We start from the raw sequence: 19876 nt of genomic DNA, 5'->3' as shown, positions 1-19876 counted from the left end.
CCACTTGTTTAAAGTGATACAAGATTTGTTTTTAAGAGTATCAACGTACCGAAACTACAGTATTTAAAAAAAATATTATCACGTTATCACGGCTGTGTTGGTTTGTGTTCAGTGAGTTTTTCCTGAACAGCACTGTGTGCAGGCTGGAATTCAAAATGATGGAAAAAATGATCCTGTTTTGGGTTCCAAAGACATTTTTTTCCCCTTTCCCTTCCCTTTTGTACTTGTAAGGCGCTGAAGTTTAAGACAGACCTTAACACAGATAATAATGACAAAAGTGTTGAGTGTGGATCCAGGATAATATTGTGTATACAACATTGTATGTACAATATATGAGTTTATACACTGTATTTCTGTCTCAGGTAACATTTACCCATTTCCATGAACATTGCACAGGTATCTGGACACAGAACCATCTAGTGGTCATAACATTTTTATTCTACTCTACGTATCTATTTATTTGCGTACAGTATATTTTTTATTGTATTCTGTTTTGTTTTTCTCTTCTTATCCTCGTGCTGCTACTTTTTGTTATTGTTTTTATTCTGTTTGTTCCTTTGTGCTGCTGTGTCAAATTGAATTTCTCCCACCGGGATCGAAGTAAAAGTACAGCTTATCTTATTTTGGCCGTAGCTCCCGTGCTTTGGACAAGGTACACGTCTGACAGACTGACTTGTCTCTTGTAGTTACTCTGTGTGTTAGAGTTATGACTTGATAGCCCTCATCCTTGTGTTGGTTTTTTTATATATTGCTTTTGTGTTACTCAGGTTTTTTTTCTGTTTTGTTAATATTTGTGTGTCTTTACCTCACAGGGAGAGGAAACCTGCTCCAGCACAGACACCTCAGACAAGCCTGACAGCACAGGTCCAGGTGAGACGAGACGCACTGTACATTTTTACTTTTGTCATACAAATAAACATGCTTGTTAATAACAACAAAGCCATGTGGGTAACACGGCAGGTCTGCAGAGAAATGTTCTTCATAAATGACCTTGAAATAAGAACGAACTCGGGGAAACCATCTTTACGCTGAAGATCCACAGACGCACATAAACACATGCCAACTAGACAGATAGCTGTGAGATTGACAGGTCTTAAAGGCAGTTGAGGATATCTTCTCACTAGTTATCTTGATTTTTCTGTAATGAGTCAGAAATCCCCTTCAGACCACATGATATGACCTCTCCTCCGATCCATCTCACCCTCCATTCAGTCCAAGAGGTTCCTTCCCTCGACGCTTCTGGCTGTATCTGAACCCATTTCACCTTTCAGCTGAAGTCTTCATTACACAGCTGCTCTGCAGAGTCCAGGGGTGATCCAGTGTGTGAAATGAGTTTTGATAGTTTTAATGGTGCTCTCTGTCTCGGAGTGTACGTTTAATGGACACCTAATTGTTGAATAGCTCCCTGGAGAAAGAAATGGAAAGACTTCCAAACTAGAATGCCAAATATCCTGACATTGTCCTGGTGTATTTTAATATTTTATATGAAGGGAATTTAGAGAATATTTAAGGACAGGTGGAGTATGAGGTTACATTTTCGAAGATGAGCAAATGAAATTTTAAAACTTACCATTTTGATCGATTGAGTTTTGGTGATTTCCAGCTCCTAGATTCTTTGCCTTGTAGCGAGAATTTAAGAATCTTTTCAAATCCACGCTGGGTCATATAAGATGCAGCCGACAGAACACAGATTGATATCGCACATTTGATAAATCTTGTAGAAAAACATCTTTGTATAGCTAGCTGTTTTTAGGTTCAGGGTTTTAAAATTTTTCTTGAATTGATTTCTTTTTACAGCGTTGTCAGTAACTTCTTCATGAATTATTACATTCTGTTTTTATTAATGTATCCTGGGTTGTAGCATCATCATCACATGCTTTTACGGGTTGTTTTAATGTTCAGTGATTATAAGAAACGTTGTGCCTCTTTTCCTCCCAGACTCCCAGATGTCTGGTGACTTGTGTGCCACTGATGGACCATTGGTCACCACGACGACAACAGGCACAGGGACTGGGGTTGCATCTCTCCACGTCGTCCAGGCCCGGCCCCTCTGGCCCACTGGCCCCGCCCTGACGGCCCGATTACGGCGCCTGATCACCGCCTATCAGCGCTTCACGCTGCGCCGCGAGCCGATGCTCAGGCACGACTTCATGCTTCACGACGGCCTCGTCAGCATGGGGATGGGAGGAGGCGGAGCCACTCACAGTCATCACGCTGGAGGGCCGTTAGCGTGGCAGCTGGGTGAAGAGCTGAGGCGGTGTTCTGTGGTCGCAACCGAGCCCGACCCGCTGTTTCTAGAGTGGCAGAGGAGGTAATGATTTTCTACATGCTATAAGATCAATATGTTTATTTCATTGGAGATACTTTTGGATCTGCGTCTGTGGTATTTTATTGTGGAAAAGCGTCACTTAACAACGTGAAAACACTGTTGTATTGTTAAAATGCAGCATCTTTTCTGAATTATAAGCACGTATTTCTACTTTTATATGCAGCTGTTTGTGTCACATAAAATCAATCCAGCGCAGTTCTCAAAATACTTCATGAACATGATACTTGAAACGTTATAACGCCCTCCTCCGTCATATTTAAGGTGGACTCGCCGAGAACAGGCAGACTTTTACCGCACGGTTTCGTCCTATGGGGTCGTGTACGACACGGAGAGGAAAGCCTTCGACTGGTCTCAGTTCAGAGCGCTGGCACGACTGGAGAGGAAGACGGACGAGAGTCTGGAGAGATACTTCAACTCGTTTGTCAACATGTGTCGGACGGCCTGCAAACTGCCTCCAAGGAAGGAAGAAGGTATGGTGATTGTGATTGATCCCACACACACACACACACACACACGCAGATGGACATGTGAAAGTTGCTCCTTTCCTGCTTTGTTTTATTGTCACTGTTGGCTGGTTTTACAATATAGTAGCGAGCTCATCTGGCAGTGAGTCCAACACTGTATTAATAACAAGTCTCATTGGAGTGCAGCCACATCCCTCCTGGGAAACATTACTGACCTCTGCTGGTGGGAGGATTAATTTGATCTTAATTGACAAGTTATTTGCATTTCAGTCGTCACTTTTTTTTTTATACAGCCCAGTCTTACAAATCACAAATTTGCCTCAAGTGTCTTAACAATCTGTGCAGCATACATGCACTCTCTCTCACTCGACTCTTGATTCAGACAAAGAAAAACTCCCCCCAAAAAATCCTTTAACAGTGAAAAAATAGAACAACAGAGAAGGGATCTGTCTTCAAAAATACACAGTAAAATAGATGTTATGTGGACAAAAAGATCAACAAAATTAAAGTATGGAATATCAGGACTGACAGCTGTATACTATCGACGCTGTAAGGATGTTATGTCATGGATGTGCTAGAGGGAAGGAAAGCCTGTCGGAGCTTCAGATACTCTCTGGTAAACCTCACTATATTTTGAATATACCTGAAGAATATGGAAGCATATAGATGTTGAACAGCTTCAGGTGTCGCCAAACAGCCGCGATATCCACCAGGGGAAACCTGGAAGAGAACAAACTCCTCAAACACCCAGGAAGCAAAACTCAAATGCGTTCAAACAGAGAGGAGGAAATAACACACAAGACACAGATGGAGGGAAAGACAGAGATGACACGTGCACAAGGGAAAGAGAAGAAGAGAGGCTGAAACTCCTGGAGGATGAGGATCCAGATCCAGACATCTGGAACGAGGCATTTTCAGCCAGGAGAGAGAGATAAAGTTCCCAGGATGGTTGATGGTCCAGCAGAGAAAAGCCTGAGTGAAAACAGACAAACAGTTAGAAAATGATGCATTTTAATCTGTTAATGAGCGTAAGGTCATATTACATACTTTATTTGCTCTTGCGTGTTTCCAAAAATTGGATATTCGTTCACTTCGATGATAAAGCATGACTACTACTGTGATGACAGGTTGACGGGAGAATACAGCACACACTCGCGCAGCTATTCTAAGCCGCTGTACATGAGGGATGAATTGTAAATACATCAAAGACAGCAGTGACTCACAAACACACTTGAACGTATTTATCTTCTTCCTCTCACCCGCTGCCTTCATCTCTCACACCTCCGTCATGCCTCTCGCTGCCTCCATACCGGTGTTGACGTCCGCTCTCCTGTTTTTTTCCTGCAGGTTTGGTGGATCCAGCTGTGTTTGTTGAGCCTCTGACAGAAGAGAGAGCTGCCCGCACTTTATACCGCATCGAGCTGCTGCGCAAGATCAGAGAGCAGGTGGGCAAATCTTCATCCTTCATACTGGTTCAGACTCAAAGTTACCTTCAAAGATCGCCCCCAACACCACAAAACGTTAGCGTGGACTTGAGTTCATGTCAGGACACAAATGGACCGTATTCATCTCTCCTGACTTTTTATGTGTCGCGTCTGTAAATCAGTGTAGAGATTTCTTGTTGAGTCTGTTTGTCGCACCCTGACTTTTTCATGCCTCACTTTCTCCTAAATGAAAACAAAGAAAAAATGGGGCTCAGGGGATGCCCACAGTGAGCTCACTGCTTTATTGCATCCTGTTTGCATCATCCAAAGCATGATGGGAACCCAAGTGCCAGTGCTTAAAACGTATTCATCCTGAAAGCAAAAAAGAAAAAGTGTCAGAAATGAACCATGTCCCTCCTAGCCAGGGGTATTGTTCTTGCATTTTTGTGTCACATATACATTTGTTTCACTGCATAATAAGGTATTATGTTATGTATAAACTTCCCAGTATAGTAAAGCAAGCAGGATATCAAACCGGACCACTTGATATCCTGAAATACACCTGGCAGTAATCTGGATAATTGCGCGGCTCCGTTATCAGCGAGTGAAACCCTCCTCGCTCTTGTCTTGTTGTCAGGATCGATTGAACCTAGTAGGCTTTTTTGTGTTTTGCCTTTTCTGAGGAAGCGAGGACAGAAAGACGACTCTGTCTTGTCTGGAACTGTGAATTTTTCACAACAAATTAATCGCATTTTGTTCATAGTTCATAGTTAACTCGCGCAATTTTTTTGGCACATTTTCTTTCTGTTCTAGATGTACCTTAATTTATTTTTCTCATGTTCGTAAAACTTTTAACAACATAAGAAAGGGCAAATATGCTTGCTTTATGAAAATGTTTATTCAACACTTCAAATAAAAGGCTCAAAAAATATCCCCTCACCCTAAATGGGATCAAAACATGGTGATGTCTGCTTTTGGCGAGGTGGGGCGGTGGGCTCTCTGCATCTGCCGTGTGTTTGGCTTGCAAATGATATTTGAGACTCGACGAACTTCAGTCATAACTCATTTCATGTCAACAGTACGTACAGATAACTTTTGTCCTATGGACCGAACCCTCTGGCAGTGTTTTGAAAGTGAATTTGCCGTTCATAAGTCCTTTCTCCATTTACTTTCACTTTTGCTTTTCAGTCTACCGTGTTTTTCCCGAACGCCAACCCTGCCTCTTCTTCTTCTGATTCCCTTTCTTATTATTCTGCCGCCCTTTGGATCAAGACTACAGGTGCCACCGACGGCCGTAAATCAAACAATTGCGCGTTCCTTCTTTTTTTAATACCGAGTGTTAATCGCGCGTTAAAAAAATTAACGGCGTTAAAAGGATGTTGCGTTAACGCGCGATTAACGCGTTAACTTTGACAGCCCTTAAATAGAATAATAAACTCAGTGTGACAGATTCAATAAATACATGAAGGGAATGATATCAAGCAAAAAGTGCTTCATGGTTCAAGGGGTAAAAGCAAAGAAAACTTCTGCTTTTTGTCTAGTTGGCGTGGTGTTGTACTGATCACTAGCAGATTAAAGATGACCGCAGTTGTTATTATTCTCAGCATTTCATCTGTTTTATATTAACACCCCCCTGTATTGCTTCAGGTTCTCCGTCACCCGTTAATCTCGACCCGCCTCCAGCTGTGCCGCCCTTCCCTCTACCTCCCGGTCTGGTGGGAGTCTGGCAAACACGACCGTGACCTCCTCATTGGGGCGGCGCGTCACGGCCTGAGCCGCACCGACTTCTACATCCTGAACGACCCCCAGCTGAGCTTCCTGGAGGCTCACAGGAACTACGTCAGGGGACACCCCGCTCATCTTCATTCTCAAAGTCATCACCACCCTCACCATCCGGGCTTGGCGACTCACCCTGGCATCTCGTCTTCATCCTCCTCCTCCTCCTCCTCCTCGTCTCACCCGCAGCTGCCTCACCCTCACTGCTGTCTGTATGACTCTGGGCTCGGTCGACACTCCCCGCAGCCTCCTGAATATCCCCACCAGTCCTCCCACCACCACCACCACCACCATCACCACCAGCATCACACAGTGCCTCCATCAGCTCCTTCTCCCTCCTCCTCCTCTTCCTCTTCCTCTCACCCTCACCTCCACCCTCCACCATTGGACGCCCACAGTTCTGCCTCACCGAGTCTGGGAATGGTTGCTGGGTCACGGGGAGATTTCCTCGACTGTCCTCCTCTGGATGAGAGCCTGGAGCTGGGCTCGCTGCACCATGACGCCATGTCTGCAGAGGCTTTACATGGAGGGAAGGCTTCCAAAGACGCGCTCAACGGGTTCCCCTTCAACTCCGCAACAGGAGGACAAAGCATGCTCAACTCGTACGGCGTGGGAGGAACAGACCTTGATTCAAAACTGAGGAGTGACGTGCTTGTTGGAGAGCAGGGCTCCTCAGAGGAGACCGGGCTGATGGCACCGTCAGTGGAGTTGGACCAGTTACAGGTACACACTGTACACAGAGCTACCTTTTAGATTCTGTCCATTTCTTATAAATGACACCTTTAAACGTGAGAAAATTGTGAAAAATCTTTAACCGGCCGTCACCTTCGTCTCTGCAGGCTCCCTGGGACGGTACAGACCACTCCAGTCCTGCACACCACATGTTCAACGAGTCCGATCCGATCCTGGGTCCTTCCACTCTGGAGACTGGCTTTCTGGAGGAGGAAGACGAGGAGGCGCAGGGGGGAGACAGAGGAGGGGAGGAAGGTGGAACTCTGGAGGAGTGTTTGGGCCTCCCACCATCATCATCACCCTCCCACCCCTCTGCAGAAGACTCTGTGGAGCCACTGTCCTCCAGTTACATGCTCTTCAAGGTCGGCAAATTAATCTTTTCTCTGGTGAATTCGATGGAACAAAGTTGAAGTGAAAAAGATAAACTGAGAAAATGGGCCATCGTCTATAGTATGAAAGCTTTCAGGAAGATGTTTTTAAAACGCTGAAATAGAGTTCAGATATTCAATGAATGGGTCATGTTTGCTTGAAGGAGCCACTTCAGCTGTGACTGACTTCTCTCAGGGTCAAACCTCTCCAACAGAAATATAAAAATATATTAAAATGGCTTTGCATTTTTTGAATTTTAAATAAAAATGTTGAAGAACTACTCGACCTGACGAACACTGAGCACTGTGTCCTCTAATGAATGTTCGAATTATGCAACAGGAGACATTTTTGATTAATAAAGAAGAGCACAGTGAAGGTCTGGAATATTTATCTTACATATTACAAAATGGCTCATGTACACTCATGACCAGGACAATGAATTATGCTCCACTCGTTTGAGTCTTTATGCATGAAAAACAAAATCCTCAGTAACTTGTTTAGTTTGTTTTTATTCACACTTCTCTGTAACATTACCTAACTAGTATTTAATGAAACAATAACAGAATCTGATTCTCTAGTAAATCTGATGTCAACATTGTCGTTGTTTGCATTCAGGATATCGGCGTGACCGAGGAACCCAGCGCCGATCAAACCGACCTATCGGCGAGTCCCCCTCCTCCTTACGTCCCCCCTCCTCCCCTCTCACTGTCGGACATCACTGCCCACGAGCCGCAGGATAGGCTGGGCCACTCTGACGTCGCTGAGAGCCTGACCAGTCCCGTGGCGGAAGGAGACGACCAGGAAGGAGGCACCGGGTTCGAGTTTGACGACAAAGATGAAGATGAAGTGGAAGACTTGTCGAGGGCAACCGCGGAGCAGAGCGAAGGAAGAGATCCGAGTCTGGAAAGAGAGTGTGATGCAGACCGAAGTATGTAACAAAGTGCTGGTTCTATAAAAACTAAATCCCCAAAGTGACCACACGAAAGAAGTTAAGCCTAGACTGTGTTGTTAAAGTGTCCTTTGGGTTTTGTGTTAAATAGAGCTCAACGGAGAGGTTCCTGAAGTTCAGATTCTGAAATCCAGGGAATCTATACCTTTTGATGTTTTCTCTCTTTCCCAAATGTGTGTTGCTCCAAATCAATTTAATAGGATTCATCTCAGGATTGGTTGGCTTAGTTTCAGGCTTTAAATTCTTTATAGAAGGATTTTCTGCAACATCAGTGGAGTGAAAGATGGGAAATTCATTTCTTGAGCCAGAACTGTTGGAAAAGTGGGCCGTCACTTAGCTCTGTAATCTATCCAAACAAATTAAACAACTCTAAATTTGTTAGCAATCCAGATTGTCAGTGTCTGAAGAAAGACATCCCCTGAGCAGGGTCATAAAATGTTGAATAAATCTTAACTTTAGCAACCCTCTTAACTACCTAAAAACCATGTTGGGTGTTTTTATATAATGCTCCCGTGTCTCCACGCTTCCCTGAATTGCTTCTAGTCAGGTAGGTGAGGAGACACCTGTGTGTCCTCGCTGTATGCTCTTGGTGAAACCTGTCCTCCCATCTTCTCCTCGAGGTACATTTAAGGGATTATTCCTGAGGGTTAGGGTTAGGAAACTATGTCCAGGGCACAGGAGGAGGGAGGAAGCGGGAAGGCATAAGTTACTCTAATGAAAAGTGAGGATTCCGACTTTGGCAACCTCTTGTGGAAATAAAAAAAAAAACATTTAATCATTTTTCCGTCTGAACATTTTACTTAAATTACAGCTATTTCCTCTAGACAGCATCTTTAAATTAGCTTTGCTTTGCGCCTGTCCACATGGTTGAGTTCTCACTGAACGAATACTGCACTATTTAATCTTGATGGTGTGTCGTCACAGGCGCAGACCGAAGTTTGGGAGTCTTGAATCCGCCCATGAAGGTACCACAGATGGATGGGATGGAGCCAGAGCCGAGCCTTGGAGAACAGGATGAGAGGATGGAGGTCTCAAATCAACTGTCTCAAGACCTGCAGGAGCCCAAAGACGGGTTACCTTATCTTGGGAAGCTGGAACAGGAGGGTAGCCTTGCATGTCCTGAGTCTATTGAGGAGCCTGGGGAGGAAGTGGACGGGTTGATTTTGTATCAACCAGTGGAGGAAGAGACAGAAAACTCTCTTGACGCTGAAACGTTGATAGGGAACGCAGGAGGAGAGTTTGTAGAAAATTCCAGAGAGGAGGGTCCAGGTGATCTTGCAGATCAGGTGGATGAGATCTCGGAGGGGCAGATTGATCATGTTTCCCTCATGGAGGTTCCCGTGGTTCAACCGTGTGATGAAACTGCTGGACAGGCTGTGAAACAACCAGACACAAAACTCAATGAGATGGAGCTGGAGAGCATTTACTCTCAATATGCACAACCCTCCTGCCCTGCTGCTTCTCTCTCATCCCCTGCAGTCGCATCAGAGCCTGATGAAACCATCGCAAAGGAAAGCGGAGGAGCTGGAGTCAAAACGGAAGTCTCCATGGATCAGGAAAACTATGAAGTAGCAGCTGAAGATCTGAGTTTACCGTCTGGCAGCAGAGACTTGAGGAATATGGCCTTGACATTCTCCCATGATCAGGACAATAAAGACAATCTGCTTGAACAAAATGAAATCAAAATGGCTTCTGCAAACAGTATTGACACAAAACCATCGGATCTTAAATTTTCTCTCTCACCGAACAGTCGTGAGGAGAAGAAACCGCAGCCATTAGAGCTGCCGATCAAGGTAGAAGAGCCCAAGACTGAGTCTGCTGATGATGTGTATCCTGACAGCTCTCAAGTCAAGCACGAGAAATTATTTTCTTACGCTGTTAAGTCCGAAGAGTTGGTGACCAAAGCTGAGCGGTTAGACTATCCTGTCAAACCAGAAACACTTGAGACCAAATCTGAACATCTCAACCTTCCCATGAAGCCCGAGAGTTTGGACAGTAAACCTGAAGTCCTCCAGTTTGCAGCCTTCACAGATGGTGCTGAAGTCAAACCTGAGGCAAAACCAGACGGCCTCGGGTTCGCTGCTTATCCACATGGAGCCAAGCTAAAGACTGAGACAAAACCAGAAGGTCTGGAGTTCACAACCTACCCAGACAGCTCTGAGATCAAACCTGAGGCCAAGCCGGAGGGCCTCGAGTTTCGAGTGTTGCCTGAGATCAAAGCTGAGACGAAGCAGGAGCTGCTGGAGGCGGACAGCACCGTCCTGACCCCGAAACTGGAGCAGGCGGACGGGCTGGTGGACACGTCGGGAAGTCTGGTGGTGAAAGGACAAGTGAAGGAGGAGAGGCCACCGACACCAGGTCAGAATGTGTTTTTAAAAAAGGTTTATTCACAGCAGAGCAGCAAATAATCATTATTTATTATTTCTGTATTGTTAATGAAGACTTAATTTATTTTGAAAAATGCTCTGCTTCTAAAAACACGACACGATGTTGAGCTTTAACCTGTCATCCTCTCTTGTAGTGGCTGTGGTGGAAGGTTATGTGAGCAGTCCCCGGTTTGCAACTCCAATTTCCATGTGTGAGATTCCCGACAGCCTCCACGACAGCAGGGAGCCGACCATCGCTCAGCTGTTACAGGAGAAAGCACTTTACTCGTTTTCCGAGTGGCCGAAGGTACTGTGGTGTCAACGATGCCTAAAATGTCTGTTATGATATTTCAAGAATTGTATGACGTGCATCACAGAGCAGCAGAGGGTTACAGCCAAATGCTGTCATCCAAACAACAACATTTTTTTTAGCAACAAGACGTGCTACATCATAAGGCTGGGTATCACGAAGTACCTCGCGATACGATACTATCACGATATTTTGCCGACGATAACGATAATATCACGATACAGTGATTCTGCGATTATCGACATATTGCAAGAAATTTCATCCACGATACATCACGATATCTGTGTCACTGAAGAAATTCAGAATTTATTGACTGCACTGAATCCATTTCACAAGAATAACAAAACATTGTCAATCAATTTCACATGAATGACAGCCAAGTAAACAAAGAGTATATTGCACAGTGACTCTTCTTAACACACACAACGACTACAACTATCATTAAATATCGATATGTGTGGGTTTCGGAGCTGCTTAAACCATTTAAATTTTATTTGGTTGTATACCTATGTTTGAATAAAGATAAAGCTGTCCTCTGAAGAGGGGTGGTGGTGGTGGGCCAAAAAAACAAAACAAATGTTTTTATTTTTTTTACATTTTTAAATATCGATATTTGGCACCAGTGTATCGATAACGTACCTCAAGACAAAATATCGCGATATATCGTAGTATCGATATTTTGGCACACCCCTACTACATCATGAGCTAAATACTCACATTTTAACCCTGATATGTTGTCAATGCATTATTTTAGGTGGAGATTAGTTTTGTTGCAGGAGATATTAATCAAGCCATATGTCAGATTGTTGTGCTGAGTGTTTGTCTGATTTATTAAGAACATAAAACCCTTCACACCGTCTCAGGCCACATCATTAGTTCAGTCCTCTTCTGTTGTGTCGCTCCCTGTAGGACCGGGTCATCATCAACCGCCTGGACAGCATCTGCCACGCCATCCTGAAGGGGAAGTGGCCTTCATCCAGCGAGCAGTACGACTCGCCCGGCTCCCTCCCTGCCAACTCCTGCCTGGCCAACAGTTTAGCCCAACACCAGCACCACCGAACAGGCTTCCTCCCCACCACGGCCGCCAGCTCCGTCTCAGGTCAGGCCAGGGTTCAGCAGGCGAACGCTGGGCTGGGGTTCCCCATCCCTCCTCCTCTCACAAGACTACCTAAGGTGAGGATTACCGGTGACCCTCTGAACGTATGAATGAACTCCCCTCGATGTACATATCTATGCATCTGTCATCTGTCCACATGTATCGCCACTATCTCACGCCATGGTTCATATGAGTGGTGTCCAGTTTGCACTGCTAATAATGCTCAATGAAGCTGACTGTAGACTCCTGTAGTTTACATTGAAAACAAACTTTTGTATCTTTGTTAGCTTTATTAGATTCAGGGGGCAGTTTTTTAAGATATGGCCAGAGTTTTAGTTTAAAACATCAAAAAAGAAATTAAGTAACATTGTCAAAAGTAACAATAACAACAGTGTTGACATTCAGAGATGTTAAAAGACATCAAAGACTCTGTACTGTGTTGCAGAAATGTCCACTGAAGTTAGCATGCTAACCAGCTAGCGCCAGCCTGTTCTAGTCCAGTAGTATAGTCCCATTAGTTTCAGCTGTAGCAAGCGGTGAGTACTCTATCTTCCACAAGCTCTTAATCTTTAGTCTACTAAATAAACGAAACAAACTCAAAAAATGTAAAAATAAAGTTAAAATTCTCGTAGCTCACTTCTTACTCAACAGAAAAATATAATCGCGTACCATCTAAATTTGATATGACGAGCTTAATCTCCTTGTTAACTCATCGTAAAGCACACTTTATTCAAACAGGACATAAAAAAAATATAACTCCTCAAAACAGTCTTGCTCTGTCTTTCTACAATCACCTCACAGAGTAAGATGTGAGGAGGTCAGAGCCACTGTAAATCACCTCCATACTGTGTCCCCTGTCTTCAAACTGACCTCTGTTCTCGGTCTTAAAGGCTGTTTTCAGTCCCAGTTCAGTTGAGCTCCCTTATGATCTGAGGTCACAGTCCAGGTAGACTCTTGTCAGCTAATGGGGCCTCTAGCTTCATGACAAACTGAGCTAACTTGCTAATGATAGCTAGCTACAGCTGAAGATAGATACAGCAAAGAGATTAGTGAGCAGGAGTGGGTTTGTAACTGTAACTGGGCACCTCGAGTTCACACCATCGCTTTGTTGCTTTTTGTAAAGTTCCCTGTCTCTGTAATGTGTACTGTTGATATTATACATGTTGATATCAGACTTGGGTAGCTAGTCTTCCTTTAACTAGCAAATATACATTATTCATTAAATTTAAGGATAATAATTTACAAGTGCTGTTTATTTAGACCCAATTTATAGTCTTAATTACCTGTACAGTTGGTTTTATCCAATGGTATCGCTTCCAAATTGTAACACTCAATCGGTCAGGGAACAGAGGAGCTGTGAGCGACTTATTTCACTTCATATCTCGTAATTTAAGAGTTGAACAAAACAGGAAAACATTAGAAGCTTCTCCAGGCACCCGATGACCTAATCTTAAACGAAGAGGGAGATTTTAAGCATCAGTTCAGGTGTAGCGCTCATGGTTTAACCCAGGTCTGGTTGATAGCCTCCACTGTGTTGTGTCTCAGTCCATATGTATGTTTAACAAAGCCATCATCTCTCTCCCATTCTTGTCTACCCCTCACCCACCCTGTCCACTCTGACAGTACATGCAGCGGGGCGGGGCATGCGGGCGCGGAGCTTGGCGCCTCACCTCCTTGCCTCTCTTACAGGAGAGGCTCGTGGCTCCTCCCTACCTCCCTGAGCTCAAACGAGCGGGAGGGCGGAGGTCTTACGACTACGAGGCAGCTGCCGCTGCAGCCGCCGCCAAGGTTTTAGCTGGCAAATCAGCGACGTCATGCCACACTACTGCGACCACCACCAGCTCCAGTTGCGTTACTCCGGTGGTGGCCCCGCCCTCTCACCGTACGGGAGCCATGTTGATTAATGGTTGGCAAGAAACGGCCATTGATCTGACCAAGTCGTCCGGAGAAATAAGCACCACCAGTGGGGCGGGAGAAGCTGTGGTTGCACCGGCTATCGGCCACCACGGTGCCGGTGCCGGCAGCGGTCATAAGCTGCCTCCACCACCGCCCATCACAGCGCCACTCACAGGCTCTGTGGGGATCGACATGGCCGGGATACTGCAGGCCGGCCTCATCCATCCTGTAACGGGACAGATAGTTAACGGGAGCCTGAGGGGAGATGACTCACTGAGGAGGAGGAGAGGGAGGAGGAGAAACGTGGAAGCTCTGTACTCTGAGTTCACCAAGAGCAGAGGACTGCACCTCCCGGAGACACAGGTGGGTGGAGGGAGGAGGGCAATTATCATGTATGTGCTTCAATGTGAAAGAGAGAAAACACACCTAGGGCATTGTGGGATAAAAAAATCATCAGGTAAAGAAAAGAAGATTGCATTCGAGAGGTAATTCTGTCTAATATCAGACTGTTAAAAACACCTGCACCTGTGTGTGTGTCCTTCCTCCTGCAGGGCCGGGTGGAGGTAATCAGCCACTCCTCCGTTTCCTCCTCCACCTCCTCGCCGTCCCCCTCTCCTTCAGAGCGACCCGCCGGCCCCCCCACGCCGTCCTCCTCCTCTACGCCCACCCCCACCCAGACGCCACCTCAGCCAGAGATCATCGCCATCGACAGAGAGGCGGCGAGCAAAGGTCTGATCGAGTGGCTGAGACAGAACCCGGGATACAGCATGGACCTCCCCACGTTCACTCATGTAAGTCTGGACATTTTATTTGCTTGTTCCCGTGTTTAACCGTCTGTATCAGTGTCATATTTTCTGTAAACGATTTCCTAAACGAGCTGCTTTTTTTTGAGCGTGTGAGTAATCCTCTCATTCTTCTCTCTCATCAGTCTTGTCTATTCTCTCCCACGCTGCAGTCTGGAGCGGGTCTGCTACACGGTTTCGTGGAGCGTCCAAAGCAGCGGAGGCATCGCTGCAAAGACCCGACCAAGCTGGACATCAACTCTTTGACGGGGGAGGAGAGGGTTCCTGTTGTGCACCGAGGCACCGGACGCAGGGTAGGAAAAACACAAACAACACACCGAGCACATAAACAACAGCTCGTCCGCATCATCAAAATATATTCAGTCGTAGGAAATGGTTATAAAAAGTGTCTGATAATAATCAGGAATCCTCCTGAATTCTAAGACATCACCAGTGTTCACAGTAAATAACAAAATAAAGAATATGAAATTTTTTAGGACTTTTAGAATAACCTTCTTTCACATTCAAACATTTTTTGTTTTGAAGTCACTGCTTCTAAAGATTTTTTTGCCACATAACTATTCAACCATTAGAATTTTTACTTGCATAACCTCACACTGATGCATCACACAAGCCAGTAGTTCAGCTAAAATTAACTTGACACTACAGATAAACATCAGTCACTGCCATCAATGACTGTCATTTTATTAAAATTGGTAAACAAATTGGTGCATCCTTAATCGTAATACAGGCAGCCATAAAAATGAATATGAGGATGAGTTGATGATCATTGTCATAATGTTCCTTTGGTTTTCCTGTCTTGCAGCTTGGTGGCGCCATGGCTCCGGCCATAAAGGAGCTTTCCAGGTGGTTGGATGCAAACTCAGAGTATTATGTAGCTCCGGACTGGGCGGATGTGGTCAAACACTCCGTGAGTAGAACAACATTCATCACCTGCTGCTGAACAAACATGCAGAGTTGTGCACTTGGCAATTAAATCATATTTTATTTTCAACTTGAAAATCCAAATGTTGATTCTGTACTAAACCGTCACACACTGACTGTAATCTCCTGATGTGTAACTCCTTGACTATTAACTTCTTCCTCCCCCTCTCCTGCAGGGTTTCCTCCCTGAAGGGAAGTTCTCTAGGATCCTGACCGAACCGGTCAACAGAGACCCGGGCTCTCGGCGCCGTGGGCGGCGGCCTCGCAGTGAGATGCCGAAGCCCCTGTTGACTGTCTCTGACTCCACCTCATCCAGCCTCGGCCCTCCACTCTTCATGAACGGCGGATTAATCGGCAGCATGGACTCCATGGTGGCCATGCAGAACCTCCGCAGTGGTATTCCCGGAATTCCCATCTCTGGGATCATGGCGGCAGGATTCCCTCATGGTTTCTCTGCAGCCGTGCAGGCGGGTGGACCCGGAGCATCGGCAGACGATGCCAAGAACGGGTTGAATATGTTACCCATGATGCTGCATGGCATCCCGCACCCCCATGGGGCTGGGATCCCTCAACACGCCTTGTTCAGCGTTGGTGCAATGATGGCGCACGCGCCACCACCTCCTCACCCCAGCTCCTCCTCCTCTTCTTCATTGTCTGCTGCAAAAGTCACCACGACAACCGCACCGTCGACATCGGAGGCAGGCAGCCCCTCGTCGACGACGCCTGCTGAGAGAGAGAGCGCCGCCTCCTCTGGCTCTGGTGGTGGAGAAAAGGAAAGGAGCAGGGAGGACAAAGGAGCAGTGGAGGCAAACAAAAGACCAGCAGGGGCGGAGACGGCAGCCATCATCACCTCCACCAGCAGGGCACATCTTGGTGCTGCGCATCTCGGAGGCGGGACCGGCAGCCATCTTACCTTCAACCCCTTCCTGATCCCGGGCATGTCCCACGGTCTGCTGTACCCGCACATGTTCTTACCGCACGGCGGCATCATGGCGCTGCCCGCCATGCCCCCCGGTGCCGTGGACGGCTCCCCGGGCAGCCCCAAGAGGAGGAGGAAGAGAGGGCGGGAGGAGGGTGAGAGAGAGGAGGAGAGGGAGAAGGCGGTGACGGGGAAGGTAGAGGAGAAAGAAAGTACAGTTAAACGTGTTGTCACCTCCCAGCCAGCCTCCTCCTCATCTCCCTCCATCCCCTCTACCTCGGCCCCGGACCCGGGCCTGTCTCCGACTGAAGAGCCCCAGACTGGGCAGGGAGACGGAGAGGACGGGCCCGCAGAGCCCCAGGAACCAGACTCCCATAACCACCTGGAGGGAGCGGCCACAGAGGAGAAGGAGGACACAGGAGGGGAGGCGGCGGAGGAGGAGGAGGAGAAGCAGGACACTGAGGAGCAGAGACAGGTGGAAGGAGAGGAGGCGTAGAGGAGGAGAAAACTCGCAGAGAGACGACCACCTCCTGCTCTCTCCTCCTGCCTCCTCTTTCTCGACTGAGCAACAGTGTAAAGTTTGTGCCGTGTCTGTCAGTCAATGTCCATGTAAAGACTTTTATTATGATGATGACTAATAATAACGATGATGATTATATTCACCTCGGTTATGTTTATATACCAAGACCCCACCCGCCCCCTCCCACCCCACCCTCTCCACTCCCTCCTTGTATACAAAAGAAAAAAAAAAAAACTAGTGTAAGAAATCTTCTGTGTATTCTTCCCCTGCATTCTGCATCAAGACCGGGTCAGGTGGGACGCTTGTCAACACACACTCACACACACACACACACACATATATACACACACACACTGCAGACGAGACGTGCGAACCAGGAGCGGCGTCGGCTGTAAAAAAATCAATCCGGTTATGAGACGATCTGTCGCAAAGTTTCAGATTTAGGTTTGGTGCGTTTGCAGGACGGTGACGCAGAGTCGCGTCGGTCGCGTTTCCCCTCAAAGCCGTTAGAATTTCTCACCACAGTTTGGGAATTTAGAGAAGCAGAGCAGCAACTTGTGTATCTTAAGTTCAAGGTCAAACCCGAGCCTGTTCACCCGAGCACTGTCTTCTGGCACACTCCACTTCACTGAGTGATATTTGTTTAGATTACCTCTGTGCAATGTCGAAGAACCTGCAGATTAATTAACCAGTCTGAAGCAGCAGTCCCAGATTCATGTGACACTAAAACTCCACGTCGATACTGAGGGGAATAATGTTCAGATAGAACAAACAGCAGCTCAGATACATTTCAGAACCCTCATACTTCTTAAAGTGACTCAAAGAATAAAAGGACATGTTGTACTTTAAAAAAAAAAAAAGCTGCCGAATCTGAAAAACGGTGACTGGAAGCTCCAAAACGTCACAACACCAGTGAGGTTAATAGATCCCAGGACTGAATGTTCATTAATTCATTTTACTTTCTCACATTTACGCCAACTTTAACTTGCCAGCGCTTATTATTTTTATTATTATTATTATTATTATTATTATTATTATTATTATAAACGCTACACAGTTGCTGCTATAACTTCTTTTAGAAGAAGTTCAGAGTTACAAAGTAATTTTCTTTTCACACTACACTCAAAAAGGAAAAAAAAAAGAAACAAACTGTGACTTGAAGCATTTTAATTGCATGTACATTTTCAGTTTTTACGACATAAGTTCACTGTAAAGTGTCGGATTTAAGGCAGAGTTCTTCTATCATGTTGAGCTGATGCGTCTTGTCTTCCGTTTGTGGACGGCTGCAGTGGAATTATGGCTGAAAGAGAAAAAGCAGCAGGCTTAGAAACTAAACTAAATGTTCTGTCCGTCTGATCGATCGCCTCCGGTCCATTTCAGTACTGTGGACAGCGCCACAGTCTCGCACCTCTATCAGGGTGATATTCAGCATTTTTATCATATGCAAAAATATTTAGAAAACTAAAAAGCATAGACCACATGTGAGCTTCAGGCTGCGCTGTGTGACATGATCAGATTTAAGATGCCTGCAAAATAGACGCACAAGTGATTTTTGAGAAACTTCAGTGGGAAATAAAAGAAGGATCAGATAGTATTAATATATTACACAAACATTCGTTCATTCATTATGTACAAAGTTAAAGGGAACTTCTATATAAACATGATGTGTCTTTTGAACATTTATTTTTTAAGTATTTTACATAAAAGTAACTTTTCAGAAGGGTTATTGTCTCCTGTAATAAATCACACATCTGGTGATTTAATTTCTACACACTGACTCAAATTGACAGAAAATCTTGGCTTTAAATTGAACTTATGTAAAAGAATTCTATTACAAATGTACATGTGATGAAAAACTTCAGGCGAATGATTGATTCGAGTGTAGAGTAATAATTCCGAACCCAACAACAGGAAGTGTTGAGTGATATTCAGAACAAGAACTCCGTCTCTTTTGCTTTCATTGATAAAAGCAGAGAACAATCATGAGATTCATTTCTTTTATTGTTTTTTCTTTTTTAGCGCCATGTAAAGATTTTTGTTTTTATAAACTCAGACACAAAGTCACTTTTGAGAGATTCCCCTTCAGAAGAGATTAGGACAGGAATCTCAAAGTTCAGAGCTCAGTGTGGTCAGCAGGGGGCGATATGAGGCAGACTCGATTGTATCGCGTCCCTGACAACGTGAGGGTGGAGGGAGGAAAGAGGAGAAGAGGTGGGTTTTTTTATTCTTTTAACTGAGTCCCAAATGAAATTGACTCGCAGGAAATCAGTGAAACTGTGGCTCATCACGAAGAGGTTACAATCCTGACCTGTAGCATCTTTTTTTTGCCCATTCTCTCCTTCCTGTTTCTTTTTTTTCCTTTTTTTTAAAGTCCGTGTCCAGAGAGATTTTCTGTGTGCGTCGTCAACCATCTGTCCAGTGAAAGGGAATATCTGTCTCTAACGGAACAGATCAAACAGGAGGAGGAGGGATACAAAGCGGCCTCGTCGGTGCTCTTCGTCTCCTTTCTTTTTTCCCTCAGATTAGTTTTAATTGCAGTTCATGCTAAGAGTTTCTAAATATGTAAATCTATCGCTGTATATTGCTGTTTTTTTTTTTTGTTTGTTTTTTTCTAGTGCACCGTTCATTTCTTTCACCTTTTTGTTTCTCCGTTGGGAAAAAACAAAAAAAAAAGAGAAATACTTGACGAATGCGAGGGGGAGTTTTGCATCGAGCTTAGTCCCAGTGTTCTCTGTATCAACCGGACTGTACTGTACATTAAATGGATGCAAGTCGCTGGTTCTATTCAGTCTTTTCAGAACAGGGTTCCGTGTTTTTTGGAGGAGGGGTTTATGTCAAAAAATGTTTCTGTTCATGACGTTTGGACTTCACTTCCTGTTTTGTTTTCATACATGAAAACATTATTTTTGCACAATGTCTTTTTGTGAATGTTGACCTGTTTCTGTACGTGTGTGTGTGAGATTGTGAGAGTGTTTGGGGGTGTGTGTGTGTGTGTGTGT

The 19876-nt window shown here is 45.2% G+C and overlaps 1 protein-coding gene across 9 annotated transcripts in view; it reads left to right on the top strand.

The window, feature by feature from the left end:
• chd6 (chromodomain helicase DNA binding protein 6) overlaps nt 1–19651 on the top strand; it is a 101229-nt gene extending 81578 nt beyond the window's left edge. For 5 of the 9 annotated variants that reach the window (XM_030419210.1, XM_030419209.1, XM_030419211.1 and 2 more), the window contains 15 exons: nt 813–870; nt 1939–2311; nt 2591–2799; nt 4141–4238; nt 5865–6716; nt 6833–7087; nt 7710–8022; nt 8968–10401; nt 10565–10716; nt 11629–11892; nt 13439–14074; nt 14263–14502; nt 14640–14807; nt 15320–15424; nt 15615–19651. In XM_030419210.1, coding sequence (XP_030275070.1) covers nt 813–870; nt 1939–2311; nt 2591–2799; nt 4141–4238; nt 5865–6716; nt 6833–7087; nt 7710–8022; nt 8968–10401; nt 10565–10716; nt 11629–11892; nt 13439–14074; nt 14263–14502; nt 14640–14807; nt 15320–15424; nt 15615–16853 — 6396 coding nt within the window. In that variant the 3' untranslated portion in view covers nt 16854–19651. The remainder of the gene's footprint in view (nt 1–812; nt 871–1938; nt 2312–2590; nt 2800–4140; nt 4239–5864; nt 6717–6832; nt 7088–7709; nt 8023–8967; nt 10402–10564; nt 10717–11628; nt 11893–13438; nt 14075–14262; nt 14503–14639; nt 14808–15319; nt 15425–15614) is intronic. The other 4 variants (XM_030419215.1, XM_030419216.1, XM_030419212.1 and 1 more) reach the window with 4 other exon arrangements.
• The last annotated feature ends 225 nt before the right edge of the window (nt 19652–19876 follow it).

Source organism: Sparus aurata, chromosome 6 (assembly GCF_900880675.1).
Source record: "Sparus aurata chromosome 6, fSpaAur1.1, whole genome shotgun sequence".
NCBI lineage: Eukaryota > Metazoa > Chordata > Actinopteri > Spariformes > Sparidae > Sparus > Sparus aurata.
Note: the sequence above shows the minus strand (reverse complement) of the source record. Positions and strands in the feature narration are given on the sequence as shown.